This window comes from Gymnoscopelus microlampas (genome assembly GCF_963454915.1).
Source record: "Gymnoscopelus microlampas genome assembly, chromosome: 15".
In the NCBI taxonomy this organism is placed as follows: Eukaryota; Metazoa; Chordata; class Actinopteri; order Myctophiformes; family Myctophidae; genus Gymnoscopelus; species Gymnoscopelus microlampas.
In genome coordinates, this window is record NC_139952.1 from 37,515,180 (window position 1) to 37,532,708 (window position 17,529).

At 38.0% G+C, this 17,529-nt stretch overlaps 3 protein-coding genes across 5 annotated transcripts in view; 1 reads left to right on the top strand and 2 right to left on the bottom strand.

The window, feature by feature from the left end:
* LOC311062080 (zinc fingers and homeoboxes protein 2-like) overlaps positions 1–17,529 on the top strand; it is a 518,056-nt gene that overhangs the window by 268,938 nt on the left and 231,589 nt on the right. The gene's annotated exons all lie outside the window — the stretch shown is intronic.
* On the bottom strand, positions 7,594–10,242 carry LOC311061777 (major histocompatibility complex class I-related gene protein-like; the record flags this gene model as incomplete). Its single annotated transcript, XM_084080469.1, has 5 exons — positions 7,594–7,598; positions 7,689–7,973; positions 8,457–8,747; positions 9,250–9,534; positions 10,230–10,242. The coding sequence occupies 5 exons, from the start codon at positions 10,240–10,242 to the stop codon at positions 7,594–7,596; spliced, it is 879 nt and encodes a 292-aa protein (XP_083936595.1).
* Positions 12,903–17,529, bottom strand: part of LOC311062082 (major histocompatibility complex class I-related gene protein-like) — a 69,955-nt gene continuing 65,328 nt past the window's right edge. Inside the window, exons 7-14 of one of the 3 annotated variants that reach the window (XM_084080861.1) lie at positions 17,415–17,521; positions 17,103–17,153; positions 16,584–16,599; positions 16,452–16,480; positions 16,097–16,112; positions 15,921–16,018; positions 14,453–14,503; positions 12,903–12,996 (exon numbers count right to left, since the gene is read on the bottom strand). In XM_084080861.1, coding sequence (XP_083936987.1) covers positions 12,983–12,996; positions 14,453–14,503; positions 15,921–16,018; positions 16,097–16,112; positions 16,452–16,480; positions 16,584–16,599; positions 17,103–17,153; positions 17,415–17,521 — 382 coding nt within the window. In that variant the 3' untranslated portion in view covers positions 12,903–12,982. The remainder of the gene's footprint in view (positions 12,997–14,452; positions 14,504–15,920; positions 16,019–16,096; positions 16,113–16,451; positions 16,481–16,583; positions 16,600–17,102; positions 17,154–17,414; positions 17,522–17,529) is intronic. The other 2 variants (XM_084080863.1, XM_084080862.1) reach the window with 2 other exon arrangements.

Sequence of the window (17,529 nt, forward strand, 5' to 3'; positions counted from 1 at the left end):
GCGTGTGCGTGTGTGTGTGTGTGTGTGTGTGTGCGCGCGCCTGCCTGCCTGCGTGTGTGTGTGCGTGCGTGCTTGTATTACTATATTTGTGTGGACCAAATGTCCTTACAAATATAGTAGAATTTTGGAAAAATAAACATTCGGAGGATAATTCCTGGTCGTCACAAGAGAAATTGTTGTTTTGTAGTTAAAAGTGAGTTTTAGAGTTAAGTTTCCAATTAGGAAAAGATTCAGGTTGGGATTAGAGTTAGGCATTTAGAGGTTAGGATTAGGGGTTTCGAGTGGAATTATGGAATTAGAACTCTAACCCTATGATTTATACTTGGTTGTGTGTCTGGTGTTGTTCATGAGAAATAGCTGATCTACAAGCTCACAAGGTGTCGCAGTGCAACGCCTTGTGAACTTGTAGATCAGCTATTTTCAGCGTTGGGGTTAAAAATTAAAATAAAATGTTTTGGCATAAGCATCACTATAATTGCCAATAAGGATGGTAAAGCACACACTTGAATGTAATACAGTGATTATGCAACGGTTACCAACACGATGAGATATATAATCAAAAAGCATTAATAAGTGGGGCACTTTGCTTTAAAAATAAAATACTTTTAGCTATTGTTATCTCCATTTCTCTGGAAATATACGTGTATGGGGTCTGACTAACAATCAGTCACTTCAGTAGACTCCAATGTAAGGAAACCCAGTTTATTACTCCAGCAAGTAGGTAACAGCCTTATAAGGGTGTACCTACTTGATGGAGTAATAGTAATGACCTAGATGATACCATTTCTAGTCCCTGTTGAGTCAGCCATCCAACTTGAGCTAATGCTTTCTAGAGATTGTGGGTGAATAAATACCACATGTGTAACTGTAGGCCTGTCAAAATTATTACATAATCAACTAATGACATTTTTTTTGCATAATCGTTTTGTTTGTGTCATGATGAAGTCGACCCAGGGACTGCAGATGTTAATGACCTCTTAGCTATTTCTGGTGGAATATATGTATTGTGACTGGTCCCTCTGCCAAATAAACAGTTAAATAGATAAATAAATAATCCTTAAAGAATAAGAAGTGAAAGGTTAACTTACTTTGAGAACCCTGGCCATCGCTGGACTTGCCTAAAACACAGAATGTAAGTTAGTGTAGCCCCCACAGTCAAATTAGCCAGAACTGGAGTGCAACAGACCTGCCAATCGGGCTCAGCCCTATTGGCATGATGGTAACACGTCGGCCTGGCGAGTGGGAGCCTCGGGTTCAATCCCAGCTCACTGCGCTCCACTACAATCGCATTAAAACTTAAAGAATAAAGTCAAGGGGAAGCAATGGATAGACACATATTGCCAGTTACACTATGGCCTGACTCAGAAGGCCTTGGATTTTGTGGAAGAATGCGGATAGCACTTCACTAGTCATGAATGGATCTATCACAGACTGACATCATAGACCCCCTCCTGGGCCTCCATATGGAGCTAACCGAAACATCCAAGCCTGACATCATAGACCCACTATCTTGACCATCAGGTCAAAATGTATGTCAGATCCTGTGTCTAGGTGAGACATGACCTTTGACACGATCTAAATGTCTCAATAGAGATTGGACAAATCTAAAAAAAAAATGATAATAGAATCATCAGCATTGTTTGGCAGTTTATAGCAGTTTATAAATATATCTTTAGTAGAAAGTAGACATTTTGTGATTTCCATCTCTTAACATATTCAATGTCTTTAGACTTGTACCCTGGATGCTTTGTTTAGCATGCTTTGTGTAGTTGTCTTCCTGATTGAAAATAACTTTGTACTTGGCATTTAACTTATCAAAGTATTCCCTAGCACCGCTGGACTGGTGCCACTTTGAAATACCCTGCACTACACTGGCCTCAAGAGGAGCAGTATGTATGCAGCACAAAGGTCCCATGACATGCATTTAGATTCAACCTGAACACTTAGCATTTATGGCATCATAATACATGTATGTAAAGCTTCTACCTTCTAAATAATGTGTTATTATAGTGAAGTAAAATGGGATGTAGAGAGTAATTACCAGAGTCATTGCTGAGATTCCCACTGGAACCTGTAAAGGAAAGGAAGAGAGTTAAACCATGAATGTGTTTTGCAGTGCTTAATGCACTCAGCTATACTGAATAGTGTAATAGCACAAAACTGTTCGGTCATCTGCATTAAATTTGTAAAAGTAACAGTCATTGGCCGGGTTTCCCAAAGAGCTCGTGCGTAGAGCATCGTCGCAGGTCCGACGACGGGTCTAACGTGTGACGTCACATGCTTCGCAGTACCATAGCAGGCACGTAGATTTCAGGTCATGCGTGGCCGTACGCAGCTTGCGCAAGCGTCTCCTACACAGCTGGGACTCGGCCAAACCTACGCTCTACCCTCATTAGTAGCAGGTGGTTGTGCCCCTGCGTGCCATCTAAACTGGCTGCGTGTGTGGTAAAAGTACATTCGTGAGACAGAATGCGCGCAGCATACTCCCCGCCCACAGTAGGAGGGGAGTACTGTCCTACGAAGCATTTTGTAACGAGCGCCCTGGGCCGCCTGTAACACCCATCGTTCTATGAAATCTATGAAAAGACCGACACACACACACACACACACACACACACACACACACACACACACACACACACACACACACACACACACACACACACACACACACACACACACACACACGCACACACACGTGTGTATGTGTATGTATATGTATATATATATATATATATATATATATATATATATATATATATTACATATATATATATATATATATTACATATATATATATATATATATATATTACATATATATATATATATATATATATTACGGCCGGGCCGGTGCGTAACGTGCCCCAAAAAAAAAACAGACATACAAGCTGTCAACGCACTGCGATATGCCGTGTCGATAGCTTGCAGATCTGTTCTTTTGGGTAGGGCGAGCGGCTGCAGTGCTTCGTCCTCTATGCATGAACCCAAAGTTTACAAATCGTACTCTCACGGATGATCCGATCATCTAATAAAAATATTAAGCACATGCCAAGTTAACTAAAGGTATATAAATGATGCTGAGCTAAATATGTTTCCTTAATTTCGAAGTTTTATAGTTAAACGTTATGATGAAAGTGCAGTTCCTCTCACAAAGTGACAGCTGTTGCGCTCGCCATGTTTATGAATGGTTAAAACATCTTTTGAAAATAGCAGATCTACAAGCTCACAACGTGTCACAAGCTTGTAGATCTGCTATTTTCAAAAGATTTTATGCATAGTAGACTTGGGAAATGGGACGTTCTGAGATCGAACCCAAGGCTCCCACTCGCCAGCCCAACGCGTTACCAGTCATGCCAATAAGACTGAGCCCGATAGTTAGGTCTTTTGCACGCCACTTCTCGCTAATTTGAGTGTGGGGGCTACACAGCGCAGCTGTTCCTCCTAACAGCCGCTCGCCCCAAAATAACAGATCTGCAAGCTATCAACACGGCATGTCGCAGTGTGTTTGTTGTATATATGTCTGTTTTTTTGGGGAGGCGTCGCCCGTTACGCGCCGTTATATATATATATATATATTCCTAAACTTTCCTAAAGTAAATTCCCCCCATTGGTGCTAAAAGCTGTCAATCATGCAGGGGGACGCCCCCTCTATCCTCTGAATTTTTTTGAACGGCGAACAATGGCCGCAGTGTTCATTTAAGATCATTGAAATGTGTCACCTTAAAATGCATTTTAATACATTACAGAATGTACCTATAAAAATGTAAGTGTCCAATTCATATAAAGGTAAGTTAGATAAAGGTGCGACTTTATCTTAGTATATTTGCAAAATCCTGTATATATAGATATATGTATGCAAAGGGTGTTTAAACTATAGTAGGATAGCACTACGTAGTTGACGTAGGCTTTACGTAGGCTACGTCCAGGATCTCTTCACGTGCATGCTGTCTCACGAATGTAGTTTTAGCACAGACGAAACGGAACCTACGACGATGGTGTCTACTGAAGCCAATTTAGATGAGACGTTGGGCACACACAGCTGCTACTAACGAAGATAGTGCGCAGCGGGGTTGCTACTGCGCAGATGCGTGGAGGCACCTACGCAGCTTCTAGGCTACGCAGGAGCTCAAATTCGTTTGGGAAACGCGGCCATTAACAAAATGCAATATATCTGTGTACAGGCTACAGAGACTGTATATTTAGAAAAACATTCACCCTCAAAACGGAAAAGAACAATTATGTGATTTTGTCACCCCAGGAGATTCCTTACATTTTACATAAATCATTTTATAATAATGGATGTTTGTTTATGTCAATCATGAGTGTCTTGTTTTTGAGAATACAACCCTTCAACTCAGTTTTACTTTGTTCTATTCAACAACACTGTTCGTATAATAAAGAAATGTGCATTTTGAAAAGGTATAGGGGCAAACATTATCATACCTTTCCGTTGGTCGTCAACCTTTTCCAGACTGCCTTTCCCTGCCAACCCAGCCAAGAGGACAAATTCAAACACTGAACAGACTTGTTTATTTGCGTTTCTGATTTTGATCCTAAAAGCATATTGTCATACCGTTTTGGTTTACAGTCTTACCTGAGTCGTTGCTAGAAGATTCACCATTTCCCTCTGTAAATGTAGACAATGTTGTATAAGCTCACACAAATTCCAAACAGTATTTTCTCTTTTCAGGATGAACATGGCTTTACATCATTTCAAAGATGCCACATTAGCATCGCAAATCATTATTTCTATACAACCGTTCAACTCAATTTTACTATATTCTATTCAACAATACCGTTTGTATAATAAAGAAATGTAAAATTTGAAAAGGTAGAGAGGGGCAAACATTATCATACCGATCAGTTTCTCGCTCAGACAAATTCAGACACTGAACAACAGACTTGTTTATTTGCCTTTCTTTATTTCTTCTGTACACAAAACTGGGTGGATGCAGATGAAATCCCTAAGTCTTAACATTACATGTATGAAACCTGTAGCAATTAAGTATATTCTATTTTGAATAAAAACATTCTGGTTTTCATCCTAAAAGCATATTGTCTTACCTGAGTCCTTGCTGGAATTGCTAGAAGTTTCAACCTTTATCTCTGGAACAATAGAAAGTGTTGTATTAGGTCATACAAATTCCAAACAAGTATTTTCTCTTTTTTGGATGAACATGGCTTTACATCATTTACATGTATAGAACATTTGAAATTGTCATATTAATTAATTTCTAAGATTGCATATTAGCATTGTAAATCATCATTTCTATACAACCCTTCAACTCAGTTTTACTATATTCTATTCAACAATACCGTTTGTATGATAAACAAATGTGCATTTTGAAAAAGTAGAGAAAAAAGTATCATACCGCTCAGGTTCTCCAACAATACCGTTTGTATAATAAAGAAATGTAAATTTTGAAAAGGTAGAGAGGGGCAAACATTATCATACCGATCAGTTTATCCTGCTCTTCAGCCTCCACACTGTGTTCCCCTGCCAACCCTGCCAAGAGGACAAATTCAGACACAGAACAGACTTGTTTATTTGCCTTTCTTCATTTCTTTTGTAAACAAAGCTGGGTGGATGCAGAGTCTTAGTCTTAACATTCCACATTCCATGAAACCTGTAGCAACTAAGTCTCTTTTATTCTGAATAAAATAATTCTGATTTTGATCCTAAAAGCATATTGTCATACCGTTTTGGTTTAGAGTCTTACCAGAGTCGTTGCTGGTATTGCTTAGAAGTTTTACTCTTTCTCTCTGGAATTTTATGACCTAATGCAACACTGTCTACATTTCCAAACAGTATTTTCGCTTTTTAGGATGAACATGGATTTACATAATTCTATAAAAATCTATAGAAAATGAGAAACTGTCATATTAATTCATTTTATTTCGTAAATGTACATATGTACATATGTAAATGTACATATCCAGATTGTGATTTGATAAGTGTAATACAATGTTTCACCAGAGCCTCTATTAGGGGAAATTGCCAAACAATATTCACAATTTATATTGATTTCCTCCATTGAGAATTAGAGGGAGCTAACACAAAGGAAATGTGTTTCAGCAAGGGGTTTTCGTGGGATCTGACAGACAAGTAAAAGTGGTTGTGCTTCACCATCTCTGTCCTGAAACAATGGTCTGATGTACAGCATAAACTCCAAGCAACATGCATGTCTATAATTAGCTTAGGTTTTTTCCCCTTTTGGTTTTATCTCTTGTTTCATCTGTATTTGTAGTGTCTTGCTCTCTATGAAACACTTAGTGAAAAGCAGCAATGTGTTTTTGTTTTGTTTAGTTTTTTCAAAGTGGAACCAGTATTCCTGGGGAGATATTTTATTTCCTATACAGTAGCCAACTTTTAAAAAAAAATAGTTCCTTAATGACTGATGACACGTGACCTATAATCACACTGTGCAGTGTAATAAAATGATAAGACCTTTGTACTCATCTTGCAACAGTGATATGTTTGATATGACAGCTATAACCAGTTTGAGACTTGTCCTTTCTATGAAGTATTACTTTCTGTTTTAGCGTTGTTGCTGTTTAGCTTCAGATATAGATTTAATAGATGTTTAATCTTGACCTTTTAAGCACACAAGACATCACATATCATACATCATTTCATGTAAATTGTGAAGCAGCACTAACCTGGACGGTCTTCCCTTCCTGAACAGCAAGAACGGCAAGAACAGCGAGAACAGCGAGACCAGCAGGAACAGCAAAGGACTGAACAGCGAGACCAGCAGGAACAGCAAAGGACTGAACAGCGAGACCAGCAGGAACAGCAAAGGACTGAACAGCGAGACCAGAAGGAACACCAAAGGACTGAACAGCGAGACCAGCAGGAACAGCAAAGGGCTGAACAGCGAGACCAGCAGGAACAGCAAAGGGCTGAACAGCGAGACCAGCAGGAACAGCAAAGGACTGAGTGAGGGGCGGGGGAGAGAGAGAGAGAGAGAGAGAGAGAGAGAGAGAGAGAGAGAGAGAGAGAGAGAGAGAGAGAGAGAGAGAGAGAGAGCAAATAAATAAATAAAATAATCTTGGATGTTTCCAGTTCAAGCACACAAAACCACATACATAGGCACTCGAGGGGTAAAATAAATAATAATTCTGCGTTCCAGCCTGACAGGGGACTTCAAAGATGCTAAAAGTTGAGCAAGCTTAAGGCACAATTATATAATTGCACAATGGAGAGAAACATCTATTTATAATTATTGAGTGACCTGTCACCCTTACAAGCTTAATAACCGATGTGACAAAAAAAACACAGGAAATCCAAACTTTTCCCAAATAATTGAGAAAAAGAGAAAATTGTTCTAAAATGAACCCAACCTTTTATGTCCTTCCTATATTTATAGATGATATAGATGATATAGATGATCCCTCCAACCAGCAGAAGAACAACTGCACCAACACCCAACCAACCAAGAATAGCTCCGATGTTTGAGTCGACAGGTGTAACACACACAAAATCTAAAATCCAGAAAGAATCATGTACTTAGATGAGGGTTTGCTGATAACAATTTTCAATACTATGTAAACAGGGTCTTGCTCTAACAGAGCATGTATGCTCAGCAACTTACCCTATAATTAAAGATGAAATATTTTAACATCCAAGTAAAAATCCAATGCTCTTATTTAATTTTATTTGCATAATGTAAACAAGCCTCTTACCCCAATCCTTGACCTTGTGCATGCTGGTTGCAGGGTGTATCACCTCACAGCTGTAGTTGGCACAGTCACTTTTCAAAATCTCCACGTGCGTCTTGATCTGGAAAGTGTTGTCACCGTTGGGTCGAACACCTGTGGATTGTATGCCATCCAGTTGATCCAGCACCTGGTCATTTCTTCTGATGTTCAGGATCACGTCTTTGGGGTAGAAGCCCGTTGCCATGCAGTATAACATGATGGAGTTCGGATTCTTGCTCTTCTTTCCATATACATGGAGCTTTGGTGGTGCTGGGAAGCCATGAGGACTTTGAGTTTTGAGAAGATTCATGGGTATTGTGGGGAATCTTTTTCATTCACAGGTTCATTTAATTTCATCACTCATCATCATTCATATTTGTTAAAAGTGTATTTGTGTGTTATACTGCCATGAATTTAATTCCAAATTATATGAAGCTGAATGACTACAGTAAAAGCAACATTTAGCAGAAATATTGTATTATGATCAATAGGCTGAATCTCTTTACAACAAATCTATTGATTATATAGTGAAACATCAGGGATGCTCCACTTAACCAAATCAGTGTTCCTCTCATCCAGTGCACCTTGTAACCTTGTTTTGAAAAGTACTACAATAATAATTATTATTTGTTGTTTTGTGGTGTTTTGGTATTTGTATTCGTCCTAGTGTTACCTGTAAGGCGATTTGAGCTGCATGTATACACAATGTATGAAAGGTGTTATTAATAATAATGATAGTAAAATAATACTCACTGCTGTCCAGGAGTTGCACTTTCCCATAATCAACAAATTTACTTAACCAGGAGACACACTCCCTCTCCAGGTAGCCTTGGGTGTAGTCGTTCAGCATCTTGACAAGATCCCACTTCCTCTTGGTGGGAAGTGCAAGGGCAACTGGGGCGATCCATTGCTTAGTGGCATCATCAAAGGACAGGTAGTCGTCACCGTCATAGCTGTATTCATCCTTGCCTTGGATGAACTTTAATGTGTTGTCATCTTGTTTCTCAGCCTTACAGCCATGCCTCCACTGAAGAATGTGCAAATCTAGCGAAAATGGAAAAGAAAAAGACACAGGTAGGATGTAAAAGATATGAGGATGTTCGTCAAGTAATATGTAAACCCCACCCAGTCTGGAAACATTTAAGTTTTGTTTTACAATATACTCTTTGGTTCTACTGCATAACAATCAGAAAAGGTTGTCTGCAGGACTGACAACACGTTGCAGGATTAATGCAGTAAGTCTGTTAACAGAGATTACCACTCAGTTAACCTAAATTAAAACCCTTATAACAAGTAAGACGCGCGAACGCTGGAAGCGAACGCAGCTCGAAAATATTGTGTATTTATGGACAGTGTGTGTGTGTGTGTGTGTGTGTGTGTGTGTGTGTGTGTGTGTGTGTGTGTGTGTGTGTGTGTGTGTGTGTGTGTGTGTGTGTGTGTGTGTGTGTGTGTGTGTGTGTGTGTGCGTGTGTGTGTGTGTGTGTGTGTGTGTGTGTGTGTGTGTGTGTTTTAACTACAGTGTATAACAACTACTTGGATGTCTAACCGGTGTCATTGCTGTGTCTATTTCGATCCCTGAGGATCCCCAGGTTGACTTTGAACCACTGCTCCTTGCTCTGGCGTGACTGGGTGCCTTTCTCCCAGTAGTCCGTGTCCAGCCTCTCCTCCATCCACTGCTGCATGGGGACCTTTTTCTTAATCGTGCTGTCATAGTAGTCAATCATTCTGTCATCCATCAGACCCATGGCTGTGAACTCATGGATCCCTGGGAGGTTGATAGGCTTGGAGAAAGCTGTGTAGATGTAGGTGAGCGAGTGGGTATCTGGAAGTCCTAAAAAAACAGAATAAATACCAGAAAGACAAACCGGTAAACAAACAGACAGAGAGATAAATAAATATAATATAATATCTGAAAGTGGCCTATATTTTTGGTATTCCAAATTTTCTATGAATAGTTCACATTACATATTGACTCAAGGTGTGCTGGACAACAGTGTTGGTGGGGTTATTATTATTTTAGGCCCTGCTTCAGAGTCTGCTGTTTTTGTTTTGAGGTATGCAAACCCTGTGTAAGAGTCCGGTACTTTTTGCTTTGCTTGGGGGAGGGAGGGTGACGGCTGCAGTCACACCTGGCACCTGTGGTGTATCAAGCTAATGGATACACACAGTATAAATCAGTCATACATACAGTACACTCAAGAGTTAGGGTTAGAGCCTCTGTCATGACAGCATCTCCCCTCCATTTGGTACCTCCTTATTTCCGTGTGATGGTAGCAACTTTGGGATTACCCATGTCATCTGCTCTCTCCTATCGAGTCTTATGTTAAAAATGCCTTTTATTTTTGGAGGGTCACTATAAGATATCCACTAACGTATTTCTCACTGGAACTTTCATTCCAAAATGAGATATCCAACAAAATATGACCTCTTCTCTAAGGGCGGCCATGGAGATGTAATCACCATGGCGCAATATAAAGTTGAACGTTGAGTACAGAAATTGTTGCCAGGGATTATGACATTGTTTACCCCACTTCCCCATTTAAAGCTGGTCATATTGAAATACAATTTATGGTTTTATTATCACCAATCCGGGAATCATGATGAACTTTGTTCGGTACAGAGAGGCTGGTTGGAGAGGTATGTTTCCAGCCTCCAGGTACTGCTGTTAGTGCTGTAGTATATTAGGGATTAATGCTGTGAGGAAAAACAACTTTCAAATGAAAACATGGGTCTTCTTCCATTTTGTTTTTTATTTGGGTAACATAAAGCAATCCATATAGATTATATGACTGTCTTTTTCTTCATGTACTGTATGTATTTCCCACCTGTTTCACTAGTGTTTGTAATAGATAATATTTCCTAAATAATTACTAAATGTTAATTACAAAACAAAATAATATATATATAAACTGCACATTCTACAGACTTCTGTTTTGAAACGTGTTTGTCCTAAATTGTAATTTACTTTCACTTTTAGGTTTAGGTTTTTTAGACAAATACATAATAAAAAAGCTTATGTCTTGTTCAAATATGTTGGATCTGTCACCAGTATACTGTAGGCTATGTTAGGATAAAAGGTCATAAAACAAGCTTTTTTTTCTAACCAGCCTTCCTTCACATTGAACAAACTGACCAATGATTGCAGAATTATATTAGTCCTGACTCATTATAATGATTGGGAAATAAGAAATACAATACTCACCACAAGTCACTGTCCATAATGTCCCAACGATTAGGAATGTTAATATGGAATACATATTGTTACTATCCGATAGTCTCAGTACATTGTTTCGAAGCTTTCAGTGAGGACTTATTCCGGCAGTTGAATTGACCTGTTATCTGAGTATACTGTACTTTATATTGTCTACCTGTGTGCCTTGGGTCCAAAGTCCTGTGAATATGGGTGCGGCCTTTGTAGGGGACATTTTAACAACATTCATATAAAGGCCAGGTACTTGAAACTGTTCTCCGTCTAAATTATGTTAAAAGCTGTCGTGCCACAGGCCTATTTCGTCTTAGATACAGTAATCCTTGGGTATTACTGTTAAATATCTGGATTTTGTATAATAATTGTTCGACTTAAAAAGCTGTGTCTCTAGACTGTGGACACAAAACTATTTAAAAGTTGAATAATAGTATTACCATTCCAAAATGTCTTAAGTATTTTCCGTGATATTTTCCTGTACTTACTTTCATAGTTTGATAAACGTTGATAAATAGTTTAGTTGAGACAAAATGTGATACTTTTGTAATGAGGCTGTGAGGGCTGTCTGTCAAATCCATGACACTTCATTAGATCTCTAACTCATTGTGACATATGGTGCAATTTGGTGGTCAAAGGTGACAATTATTAAACATTGTTACACTTGACTTCTGAACTATTCGTCATAGAAGGGTGGAACTGCACTTTAAAGCTTGATCAAGCCATTCAGTTTCCTTGCATTGCGTTTCTTAGATGACTTATAAGATGTAAACTGATGTAGAATTATTTTTTTGGGTAAAATCATGGTTAGAAAATAATCCCCAAGTGTATTCAAACTGTTTTATTGTTATTATTCTTCTTCTTATTAGGAATAAAGACAAAACAAGAGCAATGTTATTAGTTTTATTTTTTTTGCGCGTGAGACCGCGTGACCCGCTCACCCGCAGCCCGCATAATTTTCTCCGAAATTCTGACTCGACCCACCCGCGCCGCGGGTTACGGGTCAACCCGCGCATCACTACAGGCTGGATTACCAGCCTACTGTAGGTGCTGAAACTGCACTTGAACACAACGCTCGAACATGTTTCCAAAACCCTGTTCAAATAGTCATCATCAAGGTGAATGCAGACACAGCTGTGGATTAAATCATATCCTTTATTTAAAAGTTTTGATTATAATTAAGGATCTTAACAAGCAGTGGCAAATAAAAAGCACACCAGAAATATACATCTACAAAAATGAATAACAGTTATACAAACATTAGAAGAGGTTTGTTCCAAAATTTGATATCGGCATAACATCTACTCTTAGAAAGTGTTTGATAAACCAATGGTTCTCAAACTTTTTCTGTCAAGGACCCCCAAATTAATATGTATTTGGCCGCGGACCCCCATCTGGCAATACTTTATGCCAGGGACCCCCATACACAAATTGTTTTGTTAAAATGTTACAAAAAAGATTTCAAATGTTTCAATTTCTTTCAAAAACTATATTTTAATAGCAGATCTACCAGCTTACAATGCGTCACATTGCGACACATTGTAGATCACTTATTTTCAAATAGCTGATGTATATAGGGTTAAAATGGTTAAACTGATGCTATAAACCAATTTTGCTGGGAACCCCCTGGAACCCCCTCAAGGACCCCATGGGGTCTCCAGACCCCACTTTGAGAACCACTGTCATGAACAAACTGCACACGCTATGATGCCATGATGTCCACCCCTTGTCAGCTTCTGATTATACCAAACCATCTGTATTAATATGGTACCATTTTATGGTTATTGCTGTACATAATTTTACACATTTCGGAGTGGATTGACCATTACCACAGTCATAATCTGTTACCATGTAAAGCACGTCTTAATGTGAAATATCTCTCATAAGGTCCAAGTTCCAGTGTAAGAAGATCATATGGTACACATCATATTTACCTGAATATCCAATCTGGGGTAATTTACAATGAAAAACATAATTGTGCAAAATATTTCTTTCTACGGTTACACACATAAATGACCATACATTTGTTGTTGAAGATCCATTTGTCTTTGTCTACATTGTGTGGTGTTGGGTTTTCCTACACTTCTGTATCTAAGGAAATGAAACAGAGTTACAGTAACTCAACAAACACTTGATTGATTCTGATGCTATAAATGCTGTAATATTTGTACAAACTGAAAAGCTGGTTGTCCAATCAATGTTTTTTTTATTTACAGATAAACAGAAAGGTTAATGTGAAAATAATGACCTTGAGAAACTCCCCCTAGTTGTAAACATAATTCAACTGTTTCAGATAAACATTTATTTTGGAAATAAAAGATAATTCATTCTCAGCTTGTCACTTGTTGTGTTGACATTGTTTTGAGTGGATGCTCCATCTGTATCTACAGTATATCTGTTATTGTGGGATCGCTAAAGCGATCACACTAATGTTATTGTGCATATTTATTATTATTATATATTTATTCCGCCCGTTTTTTGGCACCTAACTAGTCCTTCATACTTTTAGCTACAAACTCCGTTCCAACTCTTCAACGTTCGGCCTACTCAGGACATGTCGGCTATTATTCAAATTTTTGAAATAATTTGTACTTTTAGAGATATTGCACTTTTTACTTCTAAAAAAAGCCCATTCATTTCAATGGGGAAATTCATACTTTTAGCTAGAAACTCCGTTCCAACTCTATAACGTTCAGCCTACTTAGGACATATTGGCTACCATTTGAATTTTTGAAATAATTCAAATGGGAAAAAAGTTTTTTCCAAAACTTTTTTTTTTTCAGAATTTTTTTTTTGCAATTTTTTTTTTTCAGAATTTTTTTTTTCCAAATTTTTTTTTTTCGACAGTTTTTTTTTCCAATTTTTTTTTTTTCCAAAATTTTTTTTTCCAATTTTTTTTTTTTTCAATTTTTTTTTTCCAATTTTTTTTTTTCTTATTTTTTTTTCCTAACTTTTTTTTTTTCAGATTTTTTTTTTCTTTCCAAATTCAAACCTTTCAAACCTTTCAAACCTTTATAACTTTTAGAACCTTTAGAACCTTTAGAACCTTTCAAACCTTTCAAACCTTTCAAACCTTTAGAACCTTTAGAACTTTTCAAACCTTTAGAACCTTTCAAACCTTTCAAACCTTTAGAACCTTTCAAACCTTTCAAACCTTTCAAACCTTTAGAACCTTTCAAACCTTTCAAACCTTTCAAACCTTTCAAACCTTTAGAACCTTTCAAACCTTTCAAACCTTTCAAACCTTTAGAACCTTTAGAACCTTTCAAACCTATAACACTACTAACACTATCAATACTCAATACCTGCAACATTCTTAGCGATCCCACACTGTTTCTTCAGGAACAGTACTTTCTAGTTAAATATGACATTACTAAGCAGTGGAGGACACAGTTAGAGGGAAGAACAGGATTTATATTCCAGTCCAGATCAACAATGTCAGTGAAAATGACCCTCTCTGTCTTATTTTTTAACAACATCATTTCTAAATCTGGAAAGAAACTTGATAAGAATCATTTGATTGAATCTTTAAAATGTAATACTGTACCATTGTCATAGTCATCAGATTGGTTGATAACTTCATAGACACTTGTGTCGCCTAAAGGTAAACAAATGAGCATTATAATTATTATTTCAAAAATGGTTTCAATTAGTTTAATGGTCTATACATTCATGCATGCATGCATCAAGTGTTGTGTTGTGTTTTGTGTGTGTGTTTGCATGCATGCATGCATGCATGTGTGCGTTGTATTTTGTGTTTGTGTGTTTGTGTTTGTGTTTGTGTGTGTGTGTGTGTGTGTGTGTGTGTGTGTGTGTGTGTGTGTGTGTGTGTGTGTGTGTGTGTGTGTGTGTGTGTGTGTGTGTGCATTTTTGAAGCTGGTGTTTTTTCACACTGCATATCTCTAAAGCATTAATAGGGATTTTTACCACAGTCAAAATCCATATTAATGTTTAATCCCACTGTCCTGTATGCAGGGACATTGAGTGAAACAAAACAAGCGCGCCCACGTAGTCGAACGCCACTGTGAGTTGTGTCAACATTGGTGTGTTTGGTGTATATTCTCTTGGATTTTTCTCAAACTTATGTATAACTCATAGAATATGGAATGCTAAATGAGGGCAAAATTAGAGCAAAGAAAAAGGTTATGCAAAGCTACTTTAGGGATGTTTTGGGGGGAGAAACCTACTTTTCATGTATATTTATTAATCAGAGATAGTTTTTTGGGGGGGTTTAAAACACACATTTGACATGAAAATGAGATGTTGAATTAGCCTGGTAAACCCTCCCTCCAGAAATCTCATTTCCATTTGTATTCTGGAGTGAGTCTGGCCTGAACGCCCATTGTGGGGGTTTCTAGTGCATTACCAAATAACCGAGCCTATCAGCGTCGTCGCTCATCGTTCTGTGATTGACAGCGACAGTTGGCCAATCAGGAGGCGAGTTCGAGTGAGCCCGAATGAAGCTGAGAGCAGCCTGAGTGCGGCCGACAAAAGACGAACGGCAGCCATTGTTGTTGTGCGAGTGCCTTCACTTCTTATTTTCGTTTTTAAAACGGTCTCAAACTTCATTTTTGAGGCACGGAATTTACTATTAAGATATCGTTTGGATAGAATTTAGTTGTTTAACTTCATATATGTGGTCAATTAATCATGACAGAGCCAATTTAAAAATATAAATTTAGAGAACCGGCAGGGGCGGGGAGTGTACACGCATGTATATCCCAATAAGGCAACCTATGTTGGGCATGGCCGTCTCAAAACTCCCGTTGCGTCACATAGCCTGGAAGTGGTAAAATGAACTGCTGATTGGCTGAAGGGGAAAACGATCATTGGCTGAAGGGGTTGTCAGTCAACGGTATTACTCCCGCCCAACTCCAGCCCACAGCCAATATTGCAGAATGGGCGATCAGGCCAGACTCACTCCAGGAATCAAATGGAAATGAGATTTCTGGAGGGAGGGTTTACCAGGCTAATGTTGAATGAGACTTTAAATTAGAAACAGTTCAAAGACTGACCGTACTGCAGTGGACAGTACACATCATCAGAAACCACGCCTTGATTGGTCGTCTGGTCTGCTGCTGAACCCTGATTGGTTCCCTCAGACTGAATGGGTCTGTAATTAAAAGATCAGAATTGAAGTATAAAACCGTAAAAAAGTATAAAAAAGAAAAGTATATAATGCTGTACTTACGTGACATAACTTGGATCTGTAAATTAAAACAAAATTATACAATTATAAATTATAACATAAATATTTGAACCAAATAAAAAGATACAGATACATAATTTATGTCTGTTTTTCTTCATGTTAAAGCATGTCAACGAGGTGATGTCACTGTCACACAGTAAACAAAACTTTCCTATGAACAGAGAGCCACGCCCCCTCAACCCAGAAGCTCTGCAAGGGGCACTAAAACATTCCTAACAAATCCATTTAATCTGAAAATAAAGGACTCTCCTAACATTAGTATTCCACAATAACACCAAATGAAACTAGATTCAAATCATTTGATTGGATGTTTAATAAAGTATATACAGTACAGTACCATTCACGTATTCATCAGGGTCAATGGGTCTGTAATTAAAAGACAAATATTTATATGAAATGAAGTATAAACAAGGTGTAATCTACTGCTGTCATGTTGATGAATAGACAGAGATCAATATATTGTACTTACGTGACATAAGCTGGATCTGTAAATTATAAACAAGTGATAACTTAAATATTTGAAACAAATAAAAACATACAAGTATAATTTGATATCAGTTTCTTTTTCATGTTAAAGTGTGTGAACAACTTGATACACCTCAGAGAAAACCTAAATGGATTTTGAGAGGGGAGAACCCCCATCGATCAGATCGTTTCCTTATGGAGGATCATTGAAGAAGTGAAGAGGAACAACCTAACGGTAGTGTTGTGTTTCAACAACTTCAAGAAGGCTACACAGAGGAATGATGATGAAAATACTCAAGGCCTAGGATGTTCCTCCCAACCTACTCCCAGATAGGGACCATGTACATGGGAACGAGAGCCAAAGCGATAAAACTGGACGGTAACAGCGAGGAGTTTTAACATCCATACCGTTCCGTGTGTCCTGCAAGGACGATGACTCTCCTAACATTAATATTCCACAATAATAAAACATGAAACTATATTAAAAGCATTTGATTGTATGTTTAAAAAGCATCTACTGTACCGTTTTCATAGTCATCCGGCATGTGGATTATCCCATAGACACTGCTGTCGCCTAAACATAAACAAAGCATTAATGTAGTGCTTATAATTGTTATTTCAATCATGGTTTCAATTTAGGTAATTATTCTGCTAATTAAGAACAACAAGCACAGAACAAACTGACATATTTTAAGGTACTTCAAAAAACAACATTCATTGATTAATCAGTGGAGGAGATTATTTTTTAATTTGAAGTTCTAAGTTAATTTAGATTCAAATAAGAATCAGTTTTCAATATCAGAAAAACTTCAACATGATTGGTTCAAAGACTGACCGTATTGCAGTGGGCAGTACAAATCATCAGGATCCCCACGCTGGGCTACAGCTGAGCCCTGATTGGCTGTCTGGTCTGCCGCTGAGCTCTGACTGATTCCCTGAGGTCTGTTATT